The sequence below is a fragment of the Parambassis ranga genome, chromosome 22, assembly GCF_900634625.1.
Source record: "Parambassis ranga chromosome 22, fParRan2.1, whole genome shotgun sequence".
In the NCBI taxonomy this organism is placed as follows: Eukaryota; Metazoa; Chordata; class Actinopteri; family Ambassidae; genus Parambassis; species Parambassis ranga.
In genome coordinates, this window is record NC_041042.1 from 10940644 (window position 1) to 10963918 (window position 23275).

The 23275-nt window shown below is 41.5% G+C and overlaps 1 protein-coding gene across 1 annotated transcript in view; it reads left to right on the forward strand.

The window, feature by feature from the left end:
• The first annotated feature begins 5012 nt into the window (after positions 1-5012).
• Positions 5013-23275, forward strand: part of LOC114427786 (uncharacterized) — a 29959-nt gene continuing 11696 nt past the window's right edge. The window contains exons 1-74 of the mRNA XM_028396003.1: positions 5013-5083; positions 5188-5282; positions 5394-5419; positions 5566-5587; positions 5682-5709; positions 5813-5897; positions 6018-6164; positions 6255-6466; positions 6568-6671; positions 6756-6874; positions 6969-7136; positions 7268-7467; positions 7566-7678; positions 7843-7949; positions 8083-8259; positions 8403-8611; positions 8718-8812; positions 8924-8949; positions 9096-9117; positions 9212-9239; positions 9343-9427; positions 9548-9694; positions 9785-9996; positions 10098-10201; positions 10286-10404; positions 10499-10666; positions 10798-10997; positions 11096-11208; positions 11373-11479; positions 11613-11789; positions 11933-12141; positions 12248-12342; positions 12454-12479; positions 12626-12647; positions 12742-12769; positions 12873-12957; positions 13078-13224; positions 13315-13526; positions 13628-13731; positions 13816-13934; positions 14029-14196; positions 14328-14527; positions 14626-14738; positions 14903-15009; positions 15143-15319; positions 15463-15671; positions 15778-15872; positions 15984-16009; positions 16156-16177; positions 16273-16300; positions 16404-16488; positions 16609-16755; positions 16846-17057; positions 17159-17262; positions 17347-17465; positions 17560-17727; positions 17859-18058; positions 18157-18269; positions 18434-18540; positions 18674-18850; positions 20152-20360; positions 20467-20561; positions 20673-20698; positions 20845-20866; positions 20961-20988; positions 21092-21176; positions 21297-21443; positions 21534-21745; positions 21847-21950; positions 22035-22153; positions 22248-22415; positions 22547-22746; positions 22845-22957; positions 23123-23229. Coding sequence (XP_028251804.1) covers positions 5013-5083; positions 5188-5282; positions 5394-5419; positions 5566-5587; positions 5682-5709; positions 5813-5897; positions 6018-6164; positions 6255-6466; positions 6568-6671; positions 6756-6874; positions 6969-7136; positions 7268-7467; positions 7566-7678; positions 7843-7949; positions 8083-8259; positions 8403-8611; positions 8718-8812; positions 8924-8949; positions 9096-9117; positions 9212-9239; positions 9343-9427; positions 9548-9694; positions 9785-9996; positions 10098-10201; positions 10286-10404; positions 10499-10666; positions 10798-10997; positions 11096-11208; positions 11373-11479; positions 11613-11789; positions 11933-12141; positions 12248-12342; positions 12454-12479; positions 12626-12647; positions 12742-12769; positions 12873-12957; positions 13078-13224; positions 13315-13526; positions 13628-13731; positions 13816-13934; positions 14029-14196; positions 14328-14527; positions 14626-14738; positions 14903-15009; positions 15143-15319; positions 15463-15671; positions 15778-15872; positions 15984-16009; positions 16156-16177; positions 16273-16300; positions 16404-16488; positions 16609-16755; positions 16846-17057; positions 17159-17262; positions 17347-17465; positions 17560-17727; positions 17859-18058; positions 18157-18269; positions 18434-18540; positions 18674-18850; positions 20152-20360; positions 20467-20561; positions 20673-20698; positions 20845-20866; positions 20961-20988; positions 21092-21176; positions 21297-21443; positions 21534-21745; positions 21847-21950; positions 22035-22153; positions 22248-22415; positions 22547-22746; positions 22845-22957; positions 23123-23229 — 8745 coding nt within the window. The remainder of the gene's footprint in view (positions 5084-5187; positions 5283-5393; positions 5420-5565; positions 5588-5681; positions 5710-5812; positions 5898-6017; positions 6165-6254; positions 6467-6567; positions 6672-6755; positions 6875-6968; positions 7137-7267; positions 7468-7565; positions 7679-7842; positions 7950-8082; positions 8260-8402; positions 8612-8717; positions 8813-8923; positions 8950-9095; positions 9118-9211; positions 9240-9342; positions 9428-9547; positions 9695-9784; positions 9997-10097; positions 10202-10285; positions 10405-10498; positions 10667-10797; positions 10998-11095; positions 11209-11372; positions 11480-11612; positions 11790-11932; positions 12142-12247; positions 12343-12453; positions 12480-12625; positions 12648-12741; positions 12770-12872; positions 12958-13077; positions 13225-13314; positions 13527-13627; positions 13732-13815; positions 13935-14028; positions 14197-14327; positions 14528-14625; positions 14739-14902; positions 15010-15142; positions 15320-15462; positions 15672-15777; positions 15873-15983; positions 16010-16155; positions 16178-16272; positions 16301-16403; positions 16489-16608; positions 16756-16845; positions 17058-17158; positions 17263-17346; positions 17466-17559; positions 17728-17858; positions 18059-18156; positions 18270-18433; positions 18541-18673; positions 18851-20151; positions 20361-20466; positions 20562-20672; positions 20699-20844; positions 20867-20960; positions 20989-21091; positions 21177-21296; positions 21444-21533; positions 21746-21846; positions 21951-22034; positions 22154-22247; positions 22416-22546; positions 22747-22844; positions 22958-23122; positions 23230-23275) is intronic.

The window sequence follows — 23275 nt, forward strand, 5'->3', positions numbered from 1 at the left end:
ACTGTTTAGGTTACAGGTTAATTGTGTAAGCCATTGAAAGCAGGATTCAGGTTTTCATTCTCCTTCATACCAGATGCCTCTGCTGGCAGCAGAGGTGCCCGTGCCAGGTGACGACAACGACGAGGAAGATTTGTTGTGAGCTCTTATAAGAGCTCGAAAGAGGGAATTGTAGGGTGAAAGAATTTATTCTGCATGGTGTTAACATGCAGTGTGTGTTCAGATATATAGTGTGTCCCTAACATGAAGTGTTCATGTTTATATGTGTTTATCACTTAATAATGTGATTTTCATAAGTGTTTATGTGTTAGGAAGTTTTATAGAAAATCAAAGTAATTCGAGGATACTGAATGTATTAAGAAGTAATTTCATAGTGTGTCATATAACTTTGTTTTCTGCAGTTCAGGCTGTGGCAGATGAGATCAGTTGTTTTTCTGCTCTCTGGAGAGAGCTCCGGTTGGTACGAGATGGTCATAAATTCACAGCAGCACCTTTGACCTGATAAAAGCCAGATTCTAAAGGAATGTGATTTTCTCCTGAGTGCCCCATGTTATGGTCATCATATGGTCATATGGTTGGTACGAGATGGTCATAAATTCAGACTAAGGACAGCAGCACCTTTGACCTGATAAAAGCCAGAAAATGTGGGGTGTGTCTGGGAACTAAGAGATTACTAAAAAAAAAAAAAAAAATGAGATGCATTTTTACCAAGAAAGTGTTAAATGTTATGTGTTAAACAGCGCATCTTTTTGAAGGTGCACCTTTGTGTTTTGTTTTATTCTTTATTAGCATTAATAAAACAAATACTTGGTGAAAAATAGTGATAGATGGATACAAAATGCACCATACATGTAATATGTAACTCAAATGTACTCAAAAGCGGACTAGACTGTAATATATGTGTTATTATTGTGGTGTTAAGCAGCAGAACAGAAATGCTGTTATGAATTTAGAAGCTGTGCTATACTTCTAGTGATATAACAGCAACGAAAAACGCAGGTGCAAATATTTTCTGTGAAGTTTTATTGTTGTGTGACACATGGCGGCGGAATTTTGACAGGTGTGTCTACTGTTCGTCAGCAGATTAGATTTCTCCTAGTTTGATTTCTCATTAAACGGTGTCCTTGTACTGTTTTTTTCATGCTGTTTTGACACTCTGTTTAAATAACAAATGGACATATTGGCACAAGGCCGAACAAGTGAACAATCAATCTTTCTTCTAATAGACACCTGTGCACAGCAGGTGCAGCAAAACAATGAAACACCACCCTGGGTGTACCATAGTTTTCTGTGCCAAAAGAGTGATCCTGCCAAAGGCAGATTCTTGGAGCCAAGAGAGAACAGGGCAGGGTAAAGAACATGTCATAGCTGCATGCCCTGTGCATATTTTGAAGTTTAATCATATTTAAACCACAAATAGTAAATGAATGCTTTAAAACACTTTTACATTTGATTTTGATATAAAACCATCTTTATTGTTTATTATTGTAATGACGAGATGTGATGATTAGTATCCTGGTGTACTTTATACACTATAAATGTAACTACAGGAGCTGGTGAGAGGCTACATAATATGTACAGTGCAACTGATTGGTCTTCAATAGGCCAAATCACCCATGCAGCATTATACCTGTAACTTCAGCAGCACAACTTGGTAGCAGTGAATCAGCAAAACTGCTTATTTTGCTGGATTTAGGGATTTAAATTATAAGAAGGAAGCTAATTTGAACATGTATAATCCCAGGATTTATAATAATGCAACAATAACTATCCTTAAAGTCATAGCCCATCCATGTGTACTGCCTTAAACTTTTGCACTGCTCTAATTACTGCAAATGGAATCTTACAGAACGCGCTGAGCATCTTGTGCCTGTTGTGCTACATATTTGTATAACTAATTTCTTACTCCACCCAGTGTATACTTGCTTTACCCATAATCACAATGCTCACTTTTCTCTGAGGGAGCAAAGGAGCTAGAGAGGTGAGGTCAACCTGCTGTTCATCCTTCTCAGGCTATTCTGTGCAGAAGTAAAATACTAAATAAAAGTAAAGTGCCTTTTATTATTTCCTAATCAGTAAAAAAAAAAAATTGAGAATTCTGAGGGTGAACAGTAATGAAGTTTGGGTCCTGTCATTGGTCTAATCGCTGCCTAAAGCTTTTGTTTTGGTGCAAACTGCTACATTCATTTTTACTTTTCTACATTTTCTTCTTTTTTATGCTTAAGATGTTAAAATTGAAAAAAGTATTTTAAGACTAGTGATGACGATGAGGTAGTGATGCAGATGTTGCAAACTTAAATGTAATTACTGCTGTAATTTTTCTCATTTCTAGTATTTTTCAACCATTCTTCTTTAAAAAAATGCCAATTAAATACACTGAAAATCGCGTGAAGTGACAAATGAAAAGGTGAGTGAAGCTGTGACCACAGAATGGGTGGCCCCAGAACTTCAGTGCAAATCCTGCTGCTCTCAGCTGTGGGGGTCGGTAAGTGTCCCAAAAAAATTATTATTTTTTTATTTGCCAGAATACATGATGAATTTCTGAATTAAAAAGATTTTTAATTAAAACTAATTTTCTGTAATCTCCTTAGTTTGTATGTCAACATGGGCCTCTGCAGTCGTAAGTCTGCTTTTTGTTTTGCAACATCATGCATATATGACGATGTACTGTATTAAATTAATATTTTATGTTGTAAATTTATTTTTAGTCCAACACAGCATCAGGTAAGAAAAACTTACTAAAAGCTTTAAAAATATATTGCCATTAAATAATTTTAATTTAATGTATTTTTTACAATTTTAGGAGCATTGCAAAACAGGTAAGCATGCAAATCATTTACCTTTCTATTTCAGAATCAGAAATTCTTTAAAAATTTTGCCAGGAACATCATTTTTAATTCAATGTATTCATTAAGAATTAATTTTTGCTCTATTTTATAGTTCTGCTGCCCTGAATGGTTCCCAGGAAAGTTGCAGTCCCGTAAATCTGCGAGATGCAAGTCAAAAAGTAAGCCTTGTTTTAATTATTATTAGCAGCAAAGTCTAAATCTTGACCCAAGCCTTGTTGATAAATGATGCCACCTGGTGTTCAGTTGCCACCATAAACCCATGTCATACCATTAACCCTTCCTGTCACCTTGCTGTTTATGTTCTCTTTAGATATCTATTGCAGTGGACACACTGGCAAAAGAGTTGCCCTGTAAAAAGGGTAACAATGAAAGCACATCCAAGGACCTACAACAAAACCTCAGACAGATTATGCAGCTGACTTTTAAAGTCTTCCTTGACCTAGTAAATAATTTAAATTATCATGAAATCATCCCACATTATTACATATTTTACCATATATTACATGAGTTGTTAAAAGTACAACATTCTACTAATGGTTATCTACAACTTTGCTTTATACCAGGGCAACAATGAGTCAAGAGCTGATGTTCTAGATATATTTGGTGTCCTGGACAGTCTAAGTCGGGGTAACATCAGTGACACAGAATTCATCAGACTGTGGTTTACACTGAAAATGGCTCCTGCTTTGCCCTACATCAATGAAGACTTCCTGATTCTGATGAGCAACCAGAACTTCAGCTGCAGTTCTTTTCAAGAACTGTAAGTCATTTGAATTCATTTTTACTGACTACAGTCTACATGTGTGTTGTGACAGCAAAGATAAAGGAGTTAAAAAGGGGCTTAATTGATTGATGAAACCAATTTGTGTCAGCGAAATGCCAATACAATGTTGTGCATTCTCTGAGTTGGACTGACAACCTGTCCAGGGTGTACTTTGCCTCTCGCCCGTAGATAGCTGGGATAGGCTCTAGCACCCCATGACCCTGCAGTACAGGACAAGGGTTCAGAAGATGGATGGATGTTGTGCATTCTGATAAATAGGCCTGTCTTTAAACAACTGTTTGGTGTGGTTCAAGTTCTGTCAGATGGGAACCAGTTATAAATTCATATCCTAAAACCTGAAAAGATGGATTGTATTGTATCATTGTTTGGTTGTGTGTTATTAAGAAAGAAACAATAATAAAAATACATGAAAAAATTTAAAGGGTCAAGGCGCTGAGTGAAGAACTACAGACTTCTCAAAGAATGGAAAGACAACTCATCTACAGAAATTTCATTGAACTCTACCTGTCAAGAAAGAACACGCCAGGTAACAACTGAAACAGGAAATGAATACAACATAAAGATTAACCAAGTATTCCTAAAAATACTGCAGTTAATGAAAATGTGAAGCAAATATTTTAAACTATTCCTATTATAATTATAATTATAAAGTTTTAATTAAAGCATATTTTACTATTTCATAGAACCAGGATGCAAACAAAATGTGAACGGTAGTGAAGAATGGCTGGAAAAAAATCTGGGACATTTTTCAATCTTTGCATCTCTCAAGACTCTAAAGGAAATTAACAACAACTTCTCTGCAGTGAGTGATGTTTTACAAAAAAGATATATATATACTGATATGAAGGGCATTAATATATATATAAAATGTTTAACTATGTTGGTGCATTGGTGTAAACCCTACATATTCATACTGTCACAGAAAGAGGTCTTGAAAGAGCTCTCACCACAGCAGAAGGCTGAGCTCATCCTGGATCCAGACAAGGGTGCATTGCAGGATGAGGTCTTCATAAAGGTGGTGTTCACGAGCTTGACGCAGTCTGGTGATGAGGAGCAGCTTAATCAGTTCTTCCAGGTTTTTACAATCATCATCAAGCAGGTGAATGCTTAACGCTGATGCTGCCAGTTTTTCCTCTATAAAGGTCTTTGTCAAACAGGCCAGGTCAACATTACCCTTTTAGACATTTTTTTTTTAAAAAGTAACATGTCCTACTGATCTACAACACAAATCCCTGTGCCTCCAGGAGAACATCACTTACATCAAAAATCCAAGAGTCCGGGACACCATCCTGAACCTGACCTTGACAGCCCTTGCTCCAGATTTTGAAGACTTTGAGCCTGAAGACTTTCGGCTGTGGTTCCAAGTGTATTTGGTTCCTGTGATGGCCAGCCTTCATCCTGAGAGCTTGCGGGTGATTCCCAGAAACATCAGCTGTGCATCCTACACTGCTGTGTAAGAAATCATATTTTCAGGAGTCTGCTGTCAGATAGTTTAGGTTTGCCTAATATCAAACGATGTCCTACAAAACACTCAGTAATTTCGTTTTTCTTCCTCAGACTCACTGGTTTTCTTCAAAGTTTGAAATCCCTGCCACCAATCATTTCACAGGGTGTGATATCAAGCGCAGAATCACTCAAGGAGACATTCACACGTAAGCGGCAAAATAACCTGCTGAAAAACTTTTTCAAAGAACCCCAGTATCTCACTGCATTGAGAACTCTATTAATGATATTCCTTCACTTTATGTTTGTTTTTAAAACAGGCTGTCTGGTACCAGTTTCCCTCACGGTGAGTTCATTTTCTGTGGGCCTTTTAGATGGATTAGACACTATTTGATCAAAATTTGGCAAATTGTCTCTGTAGTGGAGCTTCAATCACAGTATTTTGACTAGCTTTTTCCACTGAACTAAAAACTCTGTTTTATTTGTCTCCAGTGTGAGAAGAGCCCAGTCGATGGTAAGTCTTCACAGTACCAGACATTTTACTTACGTGAAGTAATAGCATTTAGACGCACCAATATTAAATGCTGGAATATTTTTTGCTTTTACAGAGAACCTCATTTGTGCTGGAGTCGATGGGTGGGTGGCTCTATTCTTTCCGATGCTGAGTTTACATATTAGAGTTAGTTTTGCACCTTGTATCTAAAGTGTTAATGGATTTTTTGTCCATTATTTTCCCAAGATCACAACTGGCAAATGTCATATCAAACAACAGTTCCTCTACAGTCCTGTGCAGTTTTACCATCGTGGAGCATGCCTGTTCTTCGGTAAGATACTTTTATGCAGGCTCTGAATCCCAGAATGAGATTTGGCTTTTGTTGCGTTACAATTCTAGGACAAAACTCCATAAGATCTGACAGTTTTGCTATTTGTTGTCTTTTTCCAAGGCTACAAATCTCACACACAGCAACTTGGCCACACTGATGAAATGTGCTCTGGAAAGTCAAACCACATATCCAGTAGAGGTCTGGAAGCTTTTCTTCCAAAAAGCCTCTCCTGCAGTAGACCAGGCTCTTGAGACATTTGCCACCACGGTAACCCCAGTCCGCAGTTTCACAATATAAGTCTTTTCAGCCCGTTAATTCTGTATCCAACCCAAATGTTTGTGCTTTTGCCAATTCCAGGCCCCCAACATCAGCAGCAAAACCATGTCACATGCTCTTGAGGCTCTTGGAGAACTGAGGATTGCCAGCTTCAACCAGTCACAACTGCAGGATGAGAATTTTATCCGCAGCTGGTTCCAGACAAAGATGCGTCCATTTTTGGCCTCCCCATCCTCCAATTTCCTGATCTGCCTCAGCTCCAACAATTTCAGCTGCCAGACATACCAGATTGTGTAAGTAAATTTGTACTATATAGCTTGGCTGTCAATATGTCTGCATGGAAACCTGCATTATTTGGCAGCATAGATGTTAAAAAGCTTCTTGTCTGTAACAGCATTCAGGCATTCAGCAGCCAAAGGGCGTTCATGGACAGAGATGGACGGCAAGAAGTCTTCACTCATTTCATCAAACCATTCCTGTCAAGAAATGACTCCTCAGGTAACTACGGCACTTAGGCTCAGTTTGGTAATGTCTTGAGTGGTAGAAATACCTTGTTGGTGGCTCTTTCCCTCTTGTTCGCAGATCCGGGCTGTGTCTCATCTACCAGAGACAGTAAAGAGTGGCTAAGGGCTAACTTTGGTAACTTCTCTGACTTTGCAAAGCTGCAGGACCTGCAAGCACTCAATCCCAAATTCTCCAGTGTGAGTGTCCACAGCAGTTGTAGAGTTTTCCTTCCTAGATGAAAACCTTTATCCACGGTTTGCAGTTTGTCTTCATATTGATTTCCTTTTCTAGGTGGAACTGCTGTCAGAACTCACGCCTTCACAGGTGGCACAGTTGATACTGAGCTCAGGCGCCTTGAATGACACAGACCTAATCGATGGTGTCTTTGATCGCCTTGAGGACGGCAATGCTCTGGAAAACATGGATCAATTCCTGACGCAACTGACAGCAAATGAAACTGTAAGCTACTCATCAAAGAGCAGGGGCAGAAGGACAATCCTGGTCTCGCTCCTTGAATTAATGCAAAGTCATTTCTTGCATCCTTTCTGGTAACCTGTGGGGTTTGCTTGAAACGTGTTGTAAATTGACAGGTCCCAGATTTCCAACCTGTGGTGAGAGACCATATGATGAATAGGACCTTCATCATCATCAGTCCGTATTTCTCTGGCTTCAACAAAGATGACTTCTATGACTGGTTCCACGTGAAACTGGTTCTCATCCTTGCAAGTTTCAGTCCAACAATGTTCAAGAATGCAACGTCAGAAATAAACTGCACAAACTACCACATCGTGTGAGTAGCATTTTAGAACTGAGCTATATTTTGGTATACCAAAGTACAAAAATGCTCACGAGGCAGTGCGTGAAAATGTTTTGTTCCAACCGTTGCAGTGTCAGAGGGATGGGCAAAGTCTTCAATGCAATGCCATCACATAGACAACAAGGAATCGCAGATGCTATGCTGGGCTACCTGAGAAAATCTGCCAGTGTCATCAACACACCAGGTAGAGCTGACAAAATATACTGCTCAACATTGTTCTTTGTGTGTATTTATCCAGGCACGTTAAAGTGTAAAAAACAAATTTGAGTACCGGTGTTGAGAAAACAAATGTTGCTGAAAAATGTTTGCTAAAATGTATCCTTGTTAATATCTGTTATCATGTCACAGTTTGTAGGCAGGGAATTGCCAATAATGCCAGCTGGCTGGAAGCAAATTTGGGTCCATTTTCCCAGTACACAACATACTCAGTCCTCAAGCACTTCAACATATCTGGGGTAAGTGTGGAGACGTTACATGAACAGTCCTCCTTGAGAAATGCAGCATGACGTTCAGAATTCAGAATATCCATTTATTGGGACGGCTCAACAAGAAAAGCATTTCACACATCTTCCTTGTTTGCATCATCAGGTGGCAGCTGTGGACAGTCTTTCACCACAGCAGAAGGCTGAGCTCATCCTGGATCCAGACAGTGGTGCTTTAGAGAATGAGACCACCATAAGGGTGGTGTTCACGAGCCTGACACAGTCTGGTGATGAGGAGCAGCTTAATCAGTTCTTCCAGGGTTTTACAAACATCATCAAGCAGGTGAATGCTTAACGTTGATGCTGCCAGTTTTTCCTCTATAAAGGTCTTTGACAAACAGGCCAGGTCAACATTACCCTTTTAGACATTTTTCAAAAAAAGTAACATGTCCTACTGATCTACAACACGAATCCCTGTGCTTCCAGGAGAACATCACTTACATCAAAAATCCAAGAGTCCGGGACACCATCCTGAACCTGACCTTGACAGCCCTTGCTCCAGATTTTGAAGACTTTGAGCCTGAAGACTTTCAGCTGTGGTTCCAAGTGTATTTGGTTCCTGTGATGGCCAGCCTTCATCCTGAGAGCTTGCGGGTGATTCCCAGAAACATCAGCTGTGCATCCTACACTGCTGTGTAAGAAAACATATTTTCAGGAGTCTGCTGTCAGATAGTTTACGTTTGCCTAATATCAAACAATGTCCTCCAAAAAACTCACAGTAATTTAGTTTTTCTTCCTCAGACTCACTGGTCTTCTTCAAAGTTTGAAATCCCTGCCACCAATCATTTCACAGGGTGTGATATCAAGCGCAGAATCACTCAAGGAGACATTCACACGTAAGCGGCAAAATAACCTGCTGAAAAACTTTTTCAAAGAACCCCAGTATCTCACTGCATTGAGAACTCTATTAATGATATTCCTTCACTTTATGTTTGTTTTTAAAACAGGCTGTCTGGTACCAGTTTCCCTCACGGTGAGTTCATTTTCTGTGGGCCTTTTAGATGGATTAGACACTATTTGATCAAAATTTGGCAAATTGTCTCTGTAGTGGAGCTTCAATCACAGTATTTTGACTAGCTTTTTCCACTGAACTAAAAACTCTGTTTTATTTGTCTCCAGTGTGAGAAGAGCCCAGTCGATGGTAAGTCTTCACAGTACCAGACATTTTACTTACGTGAAGTAATAGCATTTAGACGCACCAATATTAAATGCTGGAATATTTTTTGCTTTTACAGAGAACCTCATTTGTGCTGGAGTCGATGGGTGGGTGGCTCTATTCTTTCCGATGCTGAGTTTACATAGTAGAGGTAGTTTTGCACCTTGTATCTAAAGTGTTAATGGATTTTTTGTCCATTATTTTCCCAAGATCACAACTGGCAAATGTCATATCAAACAACAGTTCCTCTACAGTCCTGTGCAGTTTTACCATCACGGAGCATGCCTGTTCTTCGGTAAGATACTTTTATGCAGGCTATGAATCCCAGAATGAGATTTGGCTTTTGTTGCGTTACAATTCTAGGACAAAACTCCATAAGATCTGACAGTTTTGCTATTTGTTGTCTTTTTCCAAGGCTACAAATCTCACACACAGCAACTTGGCCACACTGATGAAATGTGCTCTGGAAAGTCAAACCACATATCCAGTAGAGGTCTGGAAGCTTTTCTTCCAAAAAGCCTCTCCTGCACTAGACCAGGCTCTTGAGACATTTGCCACCACGGTAACCCCAGTCCGCAGTTTCACAATATAAGTCTTTTCAGCCCGTTAATTCTGTATCCAACCCAAATGTTTGTGCTTTTGCCAATTCCAGGCCCCCAACATCAGCAGCAAAACCATGTCACATGCTCTTGAGGCTCTTGGAGAACTGAGGATTGCCAGCTTCAACCAGTCACAACTGCAGGATGAGAATTTTATCCGCAGCTGGTTCCAGACAAAGATGCGTCCATTTTTGGCCTCCCCATCCTCCAATTTCCTGATCTGCCTCAGCTCCAACAATTTCAGCTGCCAGACGTACCAGATTGTGTAAGTAAATTTGTACTATATAGCTTGGCTGTCAATATGTCTGCATGGAAACCTGCATTATTTGGCAGCATAGATGTTAAAAAGCTTCTTGTCTGTAACAGCATTCAGGCATTCAGCAGCCAAAGGGCGTTCATGGACAGAGATGGACGGCAAGCAGTCTTCACTCATTTCATCAAACCATTCCTGTCAAGAAATGACTCCTCAGGTAACTACGGCACTTAGGCTCAGTTTGGTAATGTCTTGAGTGGTAGTAATACCTTGCTGGTGGCTCTTTCCCTCTTGTTCGCAGATCCGGGCTGTGTCTCATCTACCAGAGACAGTAAAGAGTGGCTAAGGGCTAACTTTGGTAACTTCTCTGACTTTGCAAAGCTGCAGGACCTGCAAGCACTCAATCCCAAATTCTCCAGTGTGAGTGTCCACAGCAGTTGTAGAGTTTTCCTTCCTAGATGAAAACCTTTATCCACGGTTTGCAGTTTGTCTTCATATTGATTTCCTTTTCTAGGTGGAACTGCTGTCAGAACTCACGCCTTCACAGGTGGCACAGTTGATACTGAGCTCAGGCGCCTTGAATGACACAGACCTAATCGATGGTGTCTTTGATCGCCTTGAGGACGGCAATGCTCTGGAAAACATGGATCAATTCCTGACGCAACTGACAGCAAATGAAACTGTAAGCTACTCATCAAAGAGCAGGGGCAGAAGGACAATCCTGGTCTCGCTCCTTGAATTAATGCAAAGTCATTTCTTGCATCCTTTCTGGTAACCTGTGGGGTTTGCTTGAAACGTGTTGTAAATTGACAGGTCCCAGATTTCCAACCTGCGGTGAGAGACCATATGATGAATAGGACCTTCATCATCATCAGTCCGTATTTCTCTGGCTTCAACAAAGATGACTTCTATGACTGGTTCCACGTGAAACTGGTTCTCATCCTTGCAAGTTTCAGTCCAACAATGTTCAAGAATGCAACGTCAGAAATAAACTGCACAAACTACCACATCGTGTGAGTAGCATTTTAGAACTGAGCTATATTTTGGTATACCAAAGTACAAAAATGCTCACGAGGCAGTGCGTGAAAATGTTTTGTTCCAACCGTTGCAGTGTCAGAGGGATGGGCAAAGTCTTCAATGCAATGCCATCACATAGACAACAAGGAATCGCAGATGCTATGCTGGGCTACCTGAGAAAATCTGCCAGTGTCATCAACACACCAGGTAGAGCTGACAAAATATACTGCTCAACATTGTTCTTTGTGTGTATTTATCCAGGCACGTTAAAGTGTAAAAAACAAATTTGAGTACCAGTGTTGAGAAAACAAATGTTGCTGAAAAATGTTTGCTAAAATGTATCCTTGTTAATATCTGTTATCATGTCACAGTTTGTAGGCAGGGAATTGCCAATAATGCCAGCTGGCTGGAAGCAAATTTGGGTCCATTTTCCCAGTACACAACATACTCAGTCCTCAAGCACTTCAACATATCTGGGGTAAGTGTGGAGACGTTACATGAACAGTCCTCCTTGAGAAATGCAGCATGACGTTCAGAATTCAGAATATCCATTTATTGGGACGGCTCAACAAGAAAAGCATTTCACACATCTTCCTTGTTTGCATCATCAGGTGGCAGCTGTGGACAGTCTTTCACCACAGCAGAAGGCTGAGCTCATCCTGGATCCAGACAGTGGTGCTTTAGAGAATGAGACCACCATAAGGGTGGTGTTCACGAGCCTGACACAGTCTGGTGATGAGGAGCAGCTTAATCAGTTCTTCCAGGGTTTTACAAACATCATCAAGCAGGTGAATGCTTAACGTTGATGCTGCCAGTTTTTCCTCTATAAAGGTCTTTGACAAACAGGCCAGGTCAACATTACCCTTTTAGACATTTTTCAAAAAAAGTAACATGTCCTACTGATCTACAACACGAATCCCTGTGCTTCCAGGAGAACATCACTTACATCAAAAATCCAAGAGTCCGGGACACCATCCTGAACCTGACCTTGACAGCCCTTGCTCCAGATTTTGAAGACTTTGAGCCTGAAGACTTTCAGCTGTGGTTCCAAGTGTATTTGGTTCCTGTGATGGCCAGCCTTCATCCTGAGAGCTTGCGGGTGATTCCCAGAAACATCAGCTGTGCATCCTACACTGCTGTGTAAGAAAACATATTTTCAGGAGTCTGCTGTCAGATAGTTTAGGTTTGCCTAATATCAAACAATGTCCTCCAAAAAACTCACAGTAATTTAGTTTTTCTTCCTCAGACTCACTGGTCTTCTTCAAAGTTTGAAATCCCTGCCACCAATCATTTCACAGGGTGTGATATCAAGCGCAGAATCACTCAAGGAGACATTCACACGTAAGCGGCAAAATAACCTGCTGAAAAACTTTTTCAAAGAACCCCAGTATCTCACTGCATTGAGAACTCTATTAATGATATTCCTTCACTTTATGTTTGTTTTTAAAACAGGCTGTCTGGTACCAGTTTCCCTCACGGTGAGTTCATTTTCTGTGGGCCTTTTAGATGGATTAGACACTATTTGATCAAAATTTGGCAAATTGTCTCTGTAGTGGAGCTTCAATCACAGTATTTTGACTAGCTTTTTCCACTGAACTAAAAACTCTGTTTTATTTGTCTCCAGTGTGAGAAGAGCCCAGTCGATGGTAAGTCTTCACAGTACCAGACATTTTACTTACGTGAAGTAATAGCATTTAGATGCACCAATATTAAATGCTGGAATATTTTTTGCTTTTACAGAGAACCTCATTTGTGCTGGAGTCGATGGGTGGGTGGCTCTATTCTTTCCGATGCTGAGTTTACATAGTAGAGGTAGTTTTGCACCTTGTATCTAAAGTGTTAATGGATTTTTTGTCCATTATTTTCCCAAGATCACAACTGGCAAATGTCATATCAAACAACAGTTCCTCTACAGTCCTGTGCAGTTTTACCATCACGGAGCATGCCTGTTCTTCGGTAAGATACTTTTATGCAGGCTATGAATCCCAGAATGAGATTTGGCTTTTGTTGCGTTACAATTCTAGGACAAAACTCCATAAGATCTGACAGTTTTGCTATTTGTTGTCTTTTTCCAAGGCTACAAATCTCACACACAGCAACTTGGCCACACTGATGAAATGTGCTCTGGAAAGTCAAACCACATATCCAGTAGAGGTCTGGAAGCTTTTCTTCCAAAAAGCCTCTCCTGCACTAGACCAGGCTCTTGAGACATTTGCCGCCACGGTAACCCCAGTCCGCAGTTTCACAATATAAGTCTTTTCAGCCCGTTAATTCTGTATCCAACCCAAATGTTTGTGCTTTTGCCAATTCCAGGCCCCCAACATCAGCAGCAAAACCATGTCACATGCTCTTGAGGCTCTTGGAGAACTGAGGATTGCCAGCTTCAACCAGTCACAACTGCAGGATGAGAATTTTATCCGCAGCTGGTTCCAGACAAAGATGCGTCCATTTTTGGCCTCCCCATCCTCCAATTTCCTGATCTGCCTCAGCTCCAACAATTTCAGCTGCCAGACATACCAGATTGTGTAAGTAAATTTGTACTATATAGCTTGGCTGTCAATATGTCTGCATGGAAACCTGCATTATTTGGCAGCATAGATGTTAAAAAGCTTCTTGTCTGTAACAGCATTCAGGCATTCAGCAGCCAAAGGGCGTTCATGGACAGAGATGGACGGCAAGCAGTCTTCACTCATTTCATCAAACCATTCCTGTCAAGAAATGACTCCTCAGGTAACTACGGCACTTAGGCTCAGTTTGGTAATGTCTTGAGTGGTAGTAATACCTTGCTGGTGGCTCTTTCCCTCTTGTTCGCAGATCCGGGCTGTGTCTCATCTACCAGAGACAGTAAAGAGTGGCTAAGGGCTAACTTTGGTAACTTCTCTGACTTTGCAAAGCTGCAGGACCTGCAAGCACTCAATCCCAAATTCTCCAGTGTGAGTGTCCACAGCAGTTGTAGAGTTTTCCTTCCTAGATGAAAACCTTTATCCACGGTTTGCAGTTTGTCTTCATATTGATTTCCTTTTCTAGGTGGAACTGCTGTCAGAACTCACGCCTTCACAGGTGGCACAGTTGATACTGAGCTCAGGCGCCTTGAATGACACAGACCTAATCGATGGTGTCTTTGATCGCCTTGAGGACGGCAATGCTCTGGAAAACATGGATCAATTCCTGACGCAACTGACAGCAAATGAAACTGTAAGCTACTCATCAAAGAGCAGGGGCAGAAGGACAATCCTGGTCTCGCTCCTTGAATTAATGCAAAGTCATTTCTTGCATCCTTTCTGGTAACCTGTGGGGTTTGCTTGAAACGTGTTGTAAATTGACAGGTCCCAGATTTCCAACCTGCGGTGAGAGACCATATGATGAATAGGACCTTCATCATCATCAGTCCGTATTTCTCTGGCTTCAACAAAGATGACTTCTATGACTGGTTCCACGTGAAACTGGTTCTCATCCTTGCAAGTTTCAGTCCAACAATGTTCAAGAATGCAACGTCAGAAATAAACTGCACAAACTACCACATCGTGTGAGTAGCATTTTAGAACTGAGCTATATTTTGGTATACCAAAGTACAAAAATGCTCACGAGGCAGTGCGTGAAAATGTTTTGTTCCAACCGTTGCAGTGTCAGAGGGATGGGCAAAGTCTTCAATGCAATGCCATCACATAGACAACAAGGAATCGCAGATGCTATGCTGGGCTACCTGAGAAAATCTGCCAGTGTCATCAACACACCAGGTAGAGCTGACAAAATATACTGCTCAACATTGTTCTTTGTGTGTATTTATCCAGGCACGTTAAAGTGTAAAAAACAAATTTGAGTACCGGTGTTGAGAAAACAAATGTTGCTGAAAAATGTTTGCTAAAATGTATCCTTGTTAATATCTGTTATCATGTCACAGTTTGTAGGCAGGGAATTGCCAATAATGCCAGCTGGCTGGAAGCAAATTTGGGTCCATTTTCCCAGTACACAACATACTCAGTCCTCAAGCACTTCAACATATCTGGGGTAAGTGTGGAGACGTTACATGAACAGTCCTCCTTGAGAAATGCAGCATGACGTTCAGAATTCAGAATATCCATTTATTGGGACGGCTCAACAAGAAAAGCATTTCACACATCTTCCTTGTTTGCATCATCAGGTGGCAGCTGTGGACAGTCTTTCACCACAGCAGAAGGCTGAGCTCATCCTGGATCCAGACAGTGGTGCTTTAGAGAATGAGACCACCATAAGGGTGGTGTTCACGAGCCTGACACAGTCTGGTGATGAGGAGCAGCTTAATCAGTTCTTCCAGGGTTTTACAAACATCATCAAGCAGGTGAATGCTTAACGTTGATGCTGCCAGTTTTTCCTCTATAAAGGTCTTTGACAAACAGGCCAGGTCAACATTACCCTTTTAGACATTTTTCAAAAAAAGTAACATGTCCTACTGATCTACAACACGAATCCCTGTGCTTCCAGGAGAACATCACTTACATCAAAAATCCAAGAGTCCGGGACACCATCCTGAACCTGACCTTGACAGCCCTTGCTCCAGATTTTGAAGACTTTGAGCCTGAAGACTTTCAGCTGTGGTTCCAAGTGTATTTGGTTCCTGTGATGGCCAGCCTTCATCCTGAGAGCTTGCGGGTGATTCCCAGAAACATCAGCTGTGCATCCTACACTGCTGTGTAAGAAAACATATTTTCAGGAGTCTGCTGTCAGATAGTTTAGGTTTGCCTAATATCAAACAATGTCCTCCAAAAAACTCACAGTAATTTCGTTTTTCTTCCTCAGACTCACTGGTCTTCTTCAAAGTTTGAAATCCCTGCCACCAATCATTTCACAGGGTGTGATATCAAGCGCAGAATCACTCAAGGAGACATTCACACGTAAGCGGCAAAATAACCTGCTGAAAAACTTTTTCAAAGAACCCCAGTATCTCACTGCATTGAGAACTCTATTAATGATATTCCTTCACTTTATGTTTGTTTTTAAAACAGGCTGTCTGGTACCAGTTTCCCTCACGGTGAGTTCATTTTCTGTGGGCCTTTTAGATGGATTAGACACTATTTGATCAAAATTTGGCAAATTGTCTCTGTAGTGGAGCTTCAATCACAGTATTTTGACTAGCTTTTTCCACTGAACTAAAAACTCTGTTTTATTTGTCTCCAGTGTGAGAAGAGCCCAGTCGATGGTAAGTCTTCACAGTACCAGACATTTTACTTACGTGAAGTAATAGCATTTAGACTGCACCAATATTAAATGCTGGAATATTTTTTGCTTTTACAGAGAACCTCATTTGTGCTGGAGTCGATGGGTGGGTGGCTCTATTCTTTCCGATGCTGAGTTTACATAGTAGAGTTAGTTTTGCACCTTGTATCTAAAGTGTTAATGGATTTTTTGTCCATTATTTTCCCAAGATCACAACTGGCAAATGTCATATCAAACAACAGTTCCTCTACAGTCCTGTGCAGTTTTACCATCACGGAGCATGCCTGTTCTTCGGTAAGATACTTTTATGCAGGCTCTGAATCCCAGAATGAGATTTGGCTTTTGTTGCGTTACAATTCTAGGACAAAACTCCATAAGATCTGACAGTTTTGCTATTTGTTGTCTTTTTCCAAGGCTACAAATCTCACACACAGCAACTTGGCCACACTGATGAAATGTGCTCTGGAAAGTCAAACCACATATCCAGTAGAGGTCTGGAAGCTTTTCTTCCAAAAAGCCTCTCCTGCACTAGACCAGGCTCTTGAGACATTTGCCACCACGGTAACCCCAGTCCGCAGTTTCACAATATAAGTCTTTTCAGCCCGTTAATTCTGTATCCAACCCAAATGTTTGTGCTTTTGCCAATTCCAGGCCCCCAACATCAGCAGCAAAACCATGTCACATGCTCTTGAGGCTCTTGGAGAACTGAGGATTGCCAGCTTCAACCAGTCACAACTGCAGGATGAGAATTTTATCCGCAGCTGGTTCCAGACAAAGATGCGTCCATTTTTGGCCTCCCCATCCTCCAATTTCCTGATCTGCCTCAGCTCCAACAATTTCAGCTGCCAGACATACCAGATTGTGTAAGTAAATTTGTACTATATAGCTTGGCTGTCAATATGTCTGCATGGAAACCTGCATTATTTGGCAGCATAGATGTTAAAAAGCTTCTTGTCTGTAACAGCATTCAGGCATTCAGCAGCCAAAGGGCGTTCATGGACAGAGATGGACGGCAAGCAGTCTTCACTCATTTCATCAAACCATTCCTGTCAAGAAATGACTCCTCAGGTAACTACGGCACTTAGGCTCAGTTTGGTAATGTCTTGAGTGGTAGTAATACCTTGCTGGTGGCTCTTTCCCTCTTGTTCGCAGATCCGGGCTGTGTCTCATCTACCAGAGACAGTAAAGAGTGGCTAAGGGCTAACTTTGGTAACTTCTCTGACTTTGCAAAGCTGCAGGACCTGCAAGCACTCAATCCCAAATTCTCCAGTGTGAGTGTCCACAGCAGTTGTAGAGTTTTCCTTCCTAGATGAAAACCTTTATCCACGGTTTGCAGTTTGTCTTCATATTGATTTCCTTTTCTAGGTGGAACTGCTGTCAGAACTCACGCCTTCACAGGTGGCACAGTTGATACTGAGCTCAGGCGCCTTGAATGACACAGACCTAATCGATGGTGTCTTTGATCGCCTTGAGGACGGCAATGCTCTGGAAAACATGGATCAATTCCTGACGCAACTGACAGCAAATGAAACTGTAAGCTACTCATCAAAGAGCAGGGGCAGAAGGACAATCCTGGTCTCGCTCCTTGAATTAATGCAAAGTCATTTCTTGCATCCTTTCTGGTAACCTGTGGGGTTTGCTTGAAACGTGTTGTAAATTGACAGGTCCCAGATTTCCAACCTGCGGTGAGAGACCATATGATGAATAGGACCTTCATCATCATCAGTCCGTATTTCTCTGGCTTCAACAAAGATGACTTCTATGACTGGTTCCACGTGAAACTGGTTCTCATCCTTGCAAGTTTCAGTCCAACAATGTTCAAGAATGCAACGTCAGAAATAAACTGCACAAACTACCACATCGTGTGAGTAGCATTTTAGAACTGAGCTATATTTTGGTATACCAAAGTACAAAAATGCTCACGAGGCAGTGCGTGAAAATGTTTTGTTCCAACCGTTGCAGTGTCAGAGGGATGGGCAAAGTCTTCAATGCAATGCCATCACATAGACAACAAGGAATCGCAGATGCTATGCTGGGCTACCTGAGAAAATCTGCCAGTGTCATCAACACACCAGGTAGAGCTGACAAAATATACTGCTCAACATTGTTCTTTGTGTGTATTTATCCAGGCACGTTAAAGTGTAAAAAACAAATTTGAGTACCGGTGTTGAGGAAACAAATGTTGCTGAAAAATGTTTGCTAAAATGTATCCTTGTTAATATCTGTTATCATGTCACAGTTTGTAGGCAGGGAATTGCCAATAATGCCAGCTGGCTGGAAGCAAATTTGGGTCCATTTTCCCAGTACACAACATACTCAGTCCTCAAGCACTTCAACATATCTGGGGTAAGTGTGGAGACGTTACATGAACAGTCCTCCTTGAGAAATGCAGCATGACGTTCAGAATTCAGAATATCCATTTATTGGGACGGCTCAACAAGAAAAGCATTTCACACATCTTCCTTGTTTGCATCATCAGGTGGCAGCTGTGGACAGTCTTTCACCACAGCAGAAGGCTGAGCTCATCCTGGATCCAGACAGTGGTGCTTTAGAGAATGAGACCACCATAAGGGTGGTGTTCACGAGCCTGACACAGTCTGGTGATGAGGAGCAGCTTAATCAGTTCTTCCAGGGTTTTACAAACATCATCAAGCAGGTGAATGCTTAACGTTGATGCTGCCAGTTTTTCCTCTATAAAGGTCTTTGACAAACAGGCCAGGTCAACATTACCCTTTTAGACATTTTCAAAAAAAGTAACATGTCTACTACATCCTTTATGGTAACCTGTGGGGTTTGCTTGAAACGTGTTGTAAATTGACAGGTCCCAGATTTCCAACCTGCGGTGAGAGACCATATGATGAATAGGACCTTCATCATCATCAGTCGTATTTCTCTGGCTTCAACAAAGATGACTTCTATGACTGGTTCCACGTGAAACTGGTTCTCATCCTTGCAAGTTTCAGTCCAACAATGTTCAAGAATGCAACGTCAGAAATAAACTGCACAAACTACCACATCGTGTGAGTAGCATTTTAGAACTGAGCTATATTTTTGGTATACCAAAGTACAAAAATGCTCACGAGGCAGTGCGTTGAAAATGTTTTGTTCCAACCGTTGCAGTGTCAGAGGGATGGGCAAAGTCTTCAATGCAATGCCATCACATAGACAACAAGGAATCGCAGATGCTATGCTGGGCTACCTGAGAAAATCTGCCAGTGTCATCAACACACCAGGTAGAGCTGACAAAATATACTGCTCAACATTGTTCTTTGTGTGTATTTATCCAGGCACGTTAAAGTGTAAAAAACAAATTTGAGTACCGGTGTTGAGAAAACAAATGTTGCTGAAAAATGTTTGCTAAAATGTATCCTTGTTAATATCTGTTATCATGTCACAGTTTGTAGGCAGGGAATTGCCAATAATGCCAGCTGGCTGGAAGCAAATTTGGGTCCATTTTCCCAGTACACAACATACTCAGTCCTCAAGCACTTCAACATATCTGGGGTAAGTGTGGAGACGTTACATGAACAGTCCTCCTTGAGAAATGCAGCATGACGTTCAGAATTCAGAATATCCATTTATTGGGACGGCTCAACAAGAAAAGCATTTCACACATCTTCCTTGTTTGCATCATCAGGTGGCAGCTGTGGACAGTCTTTCACCACAGCAGAAGGCTGAGCTCATCCTGGATCCAGACAGTGGTGCTTTAGAGAATGAGACCACCATAAGGGTGGTGTTCACGAGCCTGACACAGTCTGGTGATGAGGAGCAGCTTAATCAGTTCTTCCAGGGTTTTACAAACATCATCAAGCAGGTGAATGCTTAACGTTGATGCTGCCAGTTTTTCCTCTATAAAGGTCTTTGACAAACAGGCCAGGTCAACATTACCCTTTTAGACATTTTTCAAAAAAAGTAACATGTCCTACTGATCTACAACACGAATCCCTGTGCTTCCAGGAGAACATCACTTACATCAAAAATCCAAGAGTCCGGGACACCATCCTGAACCTGACCTTGACAGCCCTTGCTCCAGATTTTGAAGACTTTGAGCCTGAAGACTTTCAGCTGTGGTTCCAAGTGTATTTGGTTCCTGTGATGGCCAGCCTTCATCCTGAGAGCTTGCGGGTGATTCCCAGAAACATCAGCTGTGCATCCTACACTGCTGTGTAAGAAAACATATTTTCAGGAGTCTGCTGTCAGATAGTTTACGTTTGCCTAATATCAAACAATGTCCTCCAAAAAACTCACAGTAATTTAGTTTTTCTTCCTCAGACTCACTGGTCTTCTTCAAAGTTTGAAATCCCTGCCACCAATCATTTCACAGGGTGTGATATCAAGCGCAGAATCACTCAAGGAGACATTCACACGTAAGCGGCAAAATAACCTGCTGAAAAACTTTTTCAAAGAACCCCAGTATCTCACTGCATTGAGAACTCTATTAATGATATTCCTTCACTTTATGTTTGTTTTTAAAACAGGCTGTCTGGTACCAGTTTCCCTCACGGTGAGTTCATTTTCTGTGGGCCTTTTAGATGGATTAGACACTATTTGATCAAAATTTGGCAAATTGTCTCTGTAGTGGAGCTTCAATCACAGTATTTTGACTAGCTTTTTCCACTGAACTAAAAACTCTGTTTTATTTGTCTCCAGTGTGAGAAGAGCCCAGTCGATGGTAAGTCTTCACAGTACCAGACATTTTACTTACGTGAAGTAATAGCATTTAGATGCACCAATATTAAATGCTGGAATATTTTTTGCTTTTACAGAGAACCTCATTTGTGCTGGAGTCGATGGGTGGGTGGCTCTATTCTTTCCGATGCTGAGTTTACATAGTAGAGGTAGTTTTGCACCTTGTATCTAAAGTGTTAATGGATTTTTTGTCCATTATTTTCCCAAGATCACAACTGGCAAATGTCATATCAAACAACAGTTCCTCTACAGTCCTGTGCAGTTTTACCATCACGGAGCATGCCTGTTCTTCGGTAAGATACTTTTATGCAGGCTATGAATCCCAGAATGAGATTTGGCTTTTGTTGCGTTACAATTCTAGGACAAAACTCCATAAGATCTGACAGTTTTGCTATTTGTTGTCTTTTTCCAAGGCTACAAATCTCACACACAGCAACTTGGCCACACTGATGAAATGTGCTCTGGAAAGTCAAACCACATATCCAGTAGAGGTCTGGAAGCTTTTCTTCCAAAAAGCCTCTCCTGCACTAGACCAGGCTCTTGAGACATTTGCCACCACGGTAACCCCAGTCCGCAGTTTCACAATATAAGTCTTTTCAGCCCGTTAATTCTGTATCCAACCCAAATGTTTGTGCTTTTGCCAATTCCAGGCCCCCAACATCAGCAGCAAAACCATGTCACATGCTCTTGAGGCTCTTGGAGAACTGAGGATTGCCAGCTTCAACCAGTCACAACTGCAGGATGAGAATTTTATCCGCAGCTGGTTCCAGACAAAGATGCGTCCATTTTTGGCCTCCCCATCCTCCAATTTCCTGATCTGCCTCAGCTCCAACAATTTCAGCTGCCAGACATACCAGATTGTGTAAGTAAATTTGTACTATATAGCTTGGCTGTCAATATGTCTGCATGGAAACCTGCATTATTTGGCAGCATAGATGTTAAAAAGCTTCTTGTCTGTAACAGCATTCAGGCATTCAGCAGCCAAAGGGCGTTCATGGACAGAGATGGACGGCAAGCAGTCTTCACTCATTTCATCAAACCATTCCTGTCAAGAAATGACTCCTCAGGTAACTACGGCACTTAGGCTCAGTTTGGTAATGTCTTGAGTGGTAGTAATACCTTGCTGGTGGCTCTTTCCCTCTTGTTCGCAGATCCGGGCTGTGTCTCATCTACCAGAGACAGTAAAGAGTGGCTAAGGGCTAACTTTGGTAACTTCTCTGACTTTGCAAAGCTGCAGGACCTGCAAGCACTCAATCCCAAATTCTCCAGTGTGAGTGTCCACAGCAGTTGTAGAGTTTTCCTTCCTAGATGAAAACCTTTATCCACGGTTTGCAGTTTGTCTTCATATTGATTTCCTTTTCTAGGTGGAACTGCTGTCAGAACTCACGCCTTCACAGGTGGCACAGTTGATACTGAGCTCAGGCGCCTTGAATGACACAGACCTAATCGATGGTGTCTTTGATCGCCTTGAGGACGGCAATGCTCTGGAAAACATGGATCAATTCCTGACGCAACTGACAGCAAATGAAACTGTAAGCTACTCATCAAAGAGCAGGGGCAGAAGGACAATCCTGGTCTCGCTCCTTGAATTAATGCAAAGTCATTTCTTGCATCCTTTCTGGTAACCTGTGGGGTTTGCTTGAAACGTGTTGTAAATTGACAGGTCCCAGATTTCCAACCTGCGGTGAGAGACCATATGATGAATAGGACCTTCATCATCATCAGTCCGTATTTCTCTGGCTTCAACAAAGATGACTTCTATGACTGGTTCCACGTGAAACTGGTTCTCATCCTTGCAAGTTTCAGTCCAACAATGTTCAAGAATGCAACGTCAGAAATAAACTGCACAAACTACCACATCGTGTGAGTAGCATTTTAGAACTGAGCTATATTTTGGTATACCAAAGTACAAAAATGCTCACGAGGCAGTGCGTGAAAATGTTTTGTTCCAACCGTTGCAGTGTCAGAGGGATGGGCAAAGTCTTCAATGCAATGCCATCACATAGACAACAAGGAATCGCAGATGCTATGCTGGGCTACCTGAGAAAATCTGCCAGTGTCATCAACACACCAGGTAGAGCTGACAAAATATACTGCTCAACATTGTTCTTTGTGTGTATTTATCCAGGCACGTTAAAGTGTAAAAAACAAATTTGAGTACCGGTGTTGAGGAAAACAAATGTTGCTGAAAAATGTTTGCTAAAATGTATCCTTGTTAATATCTGTTATCATGTCACAGTTTGTAGGCAGGGAATTGCCAATAATGCCAGCTGGCTGGAAGCAAATTTGGGTCCATTTTCCCAGTACACAACATACTCAGTCCTCAAGCACTTCAACATATCTGGGGTAAGTGTGGAGACGTTACATGAACAGTCCTCCTTGAGAAATGCAG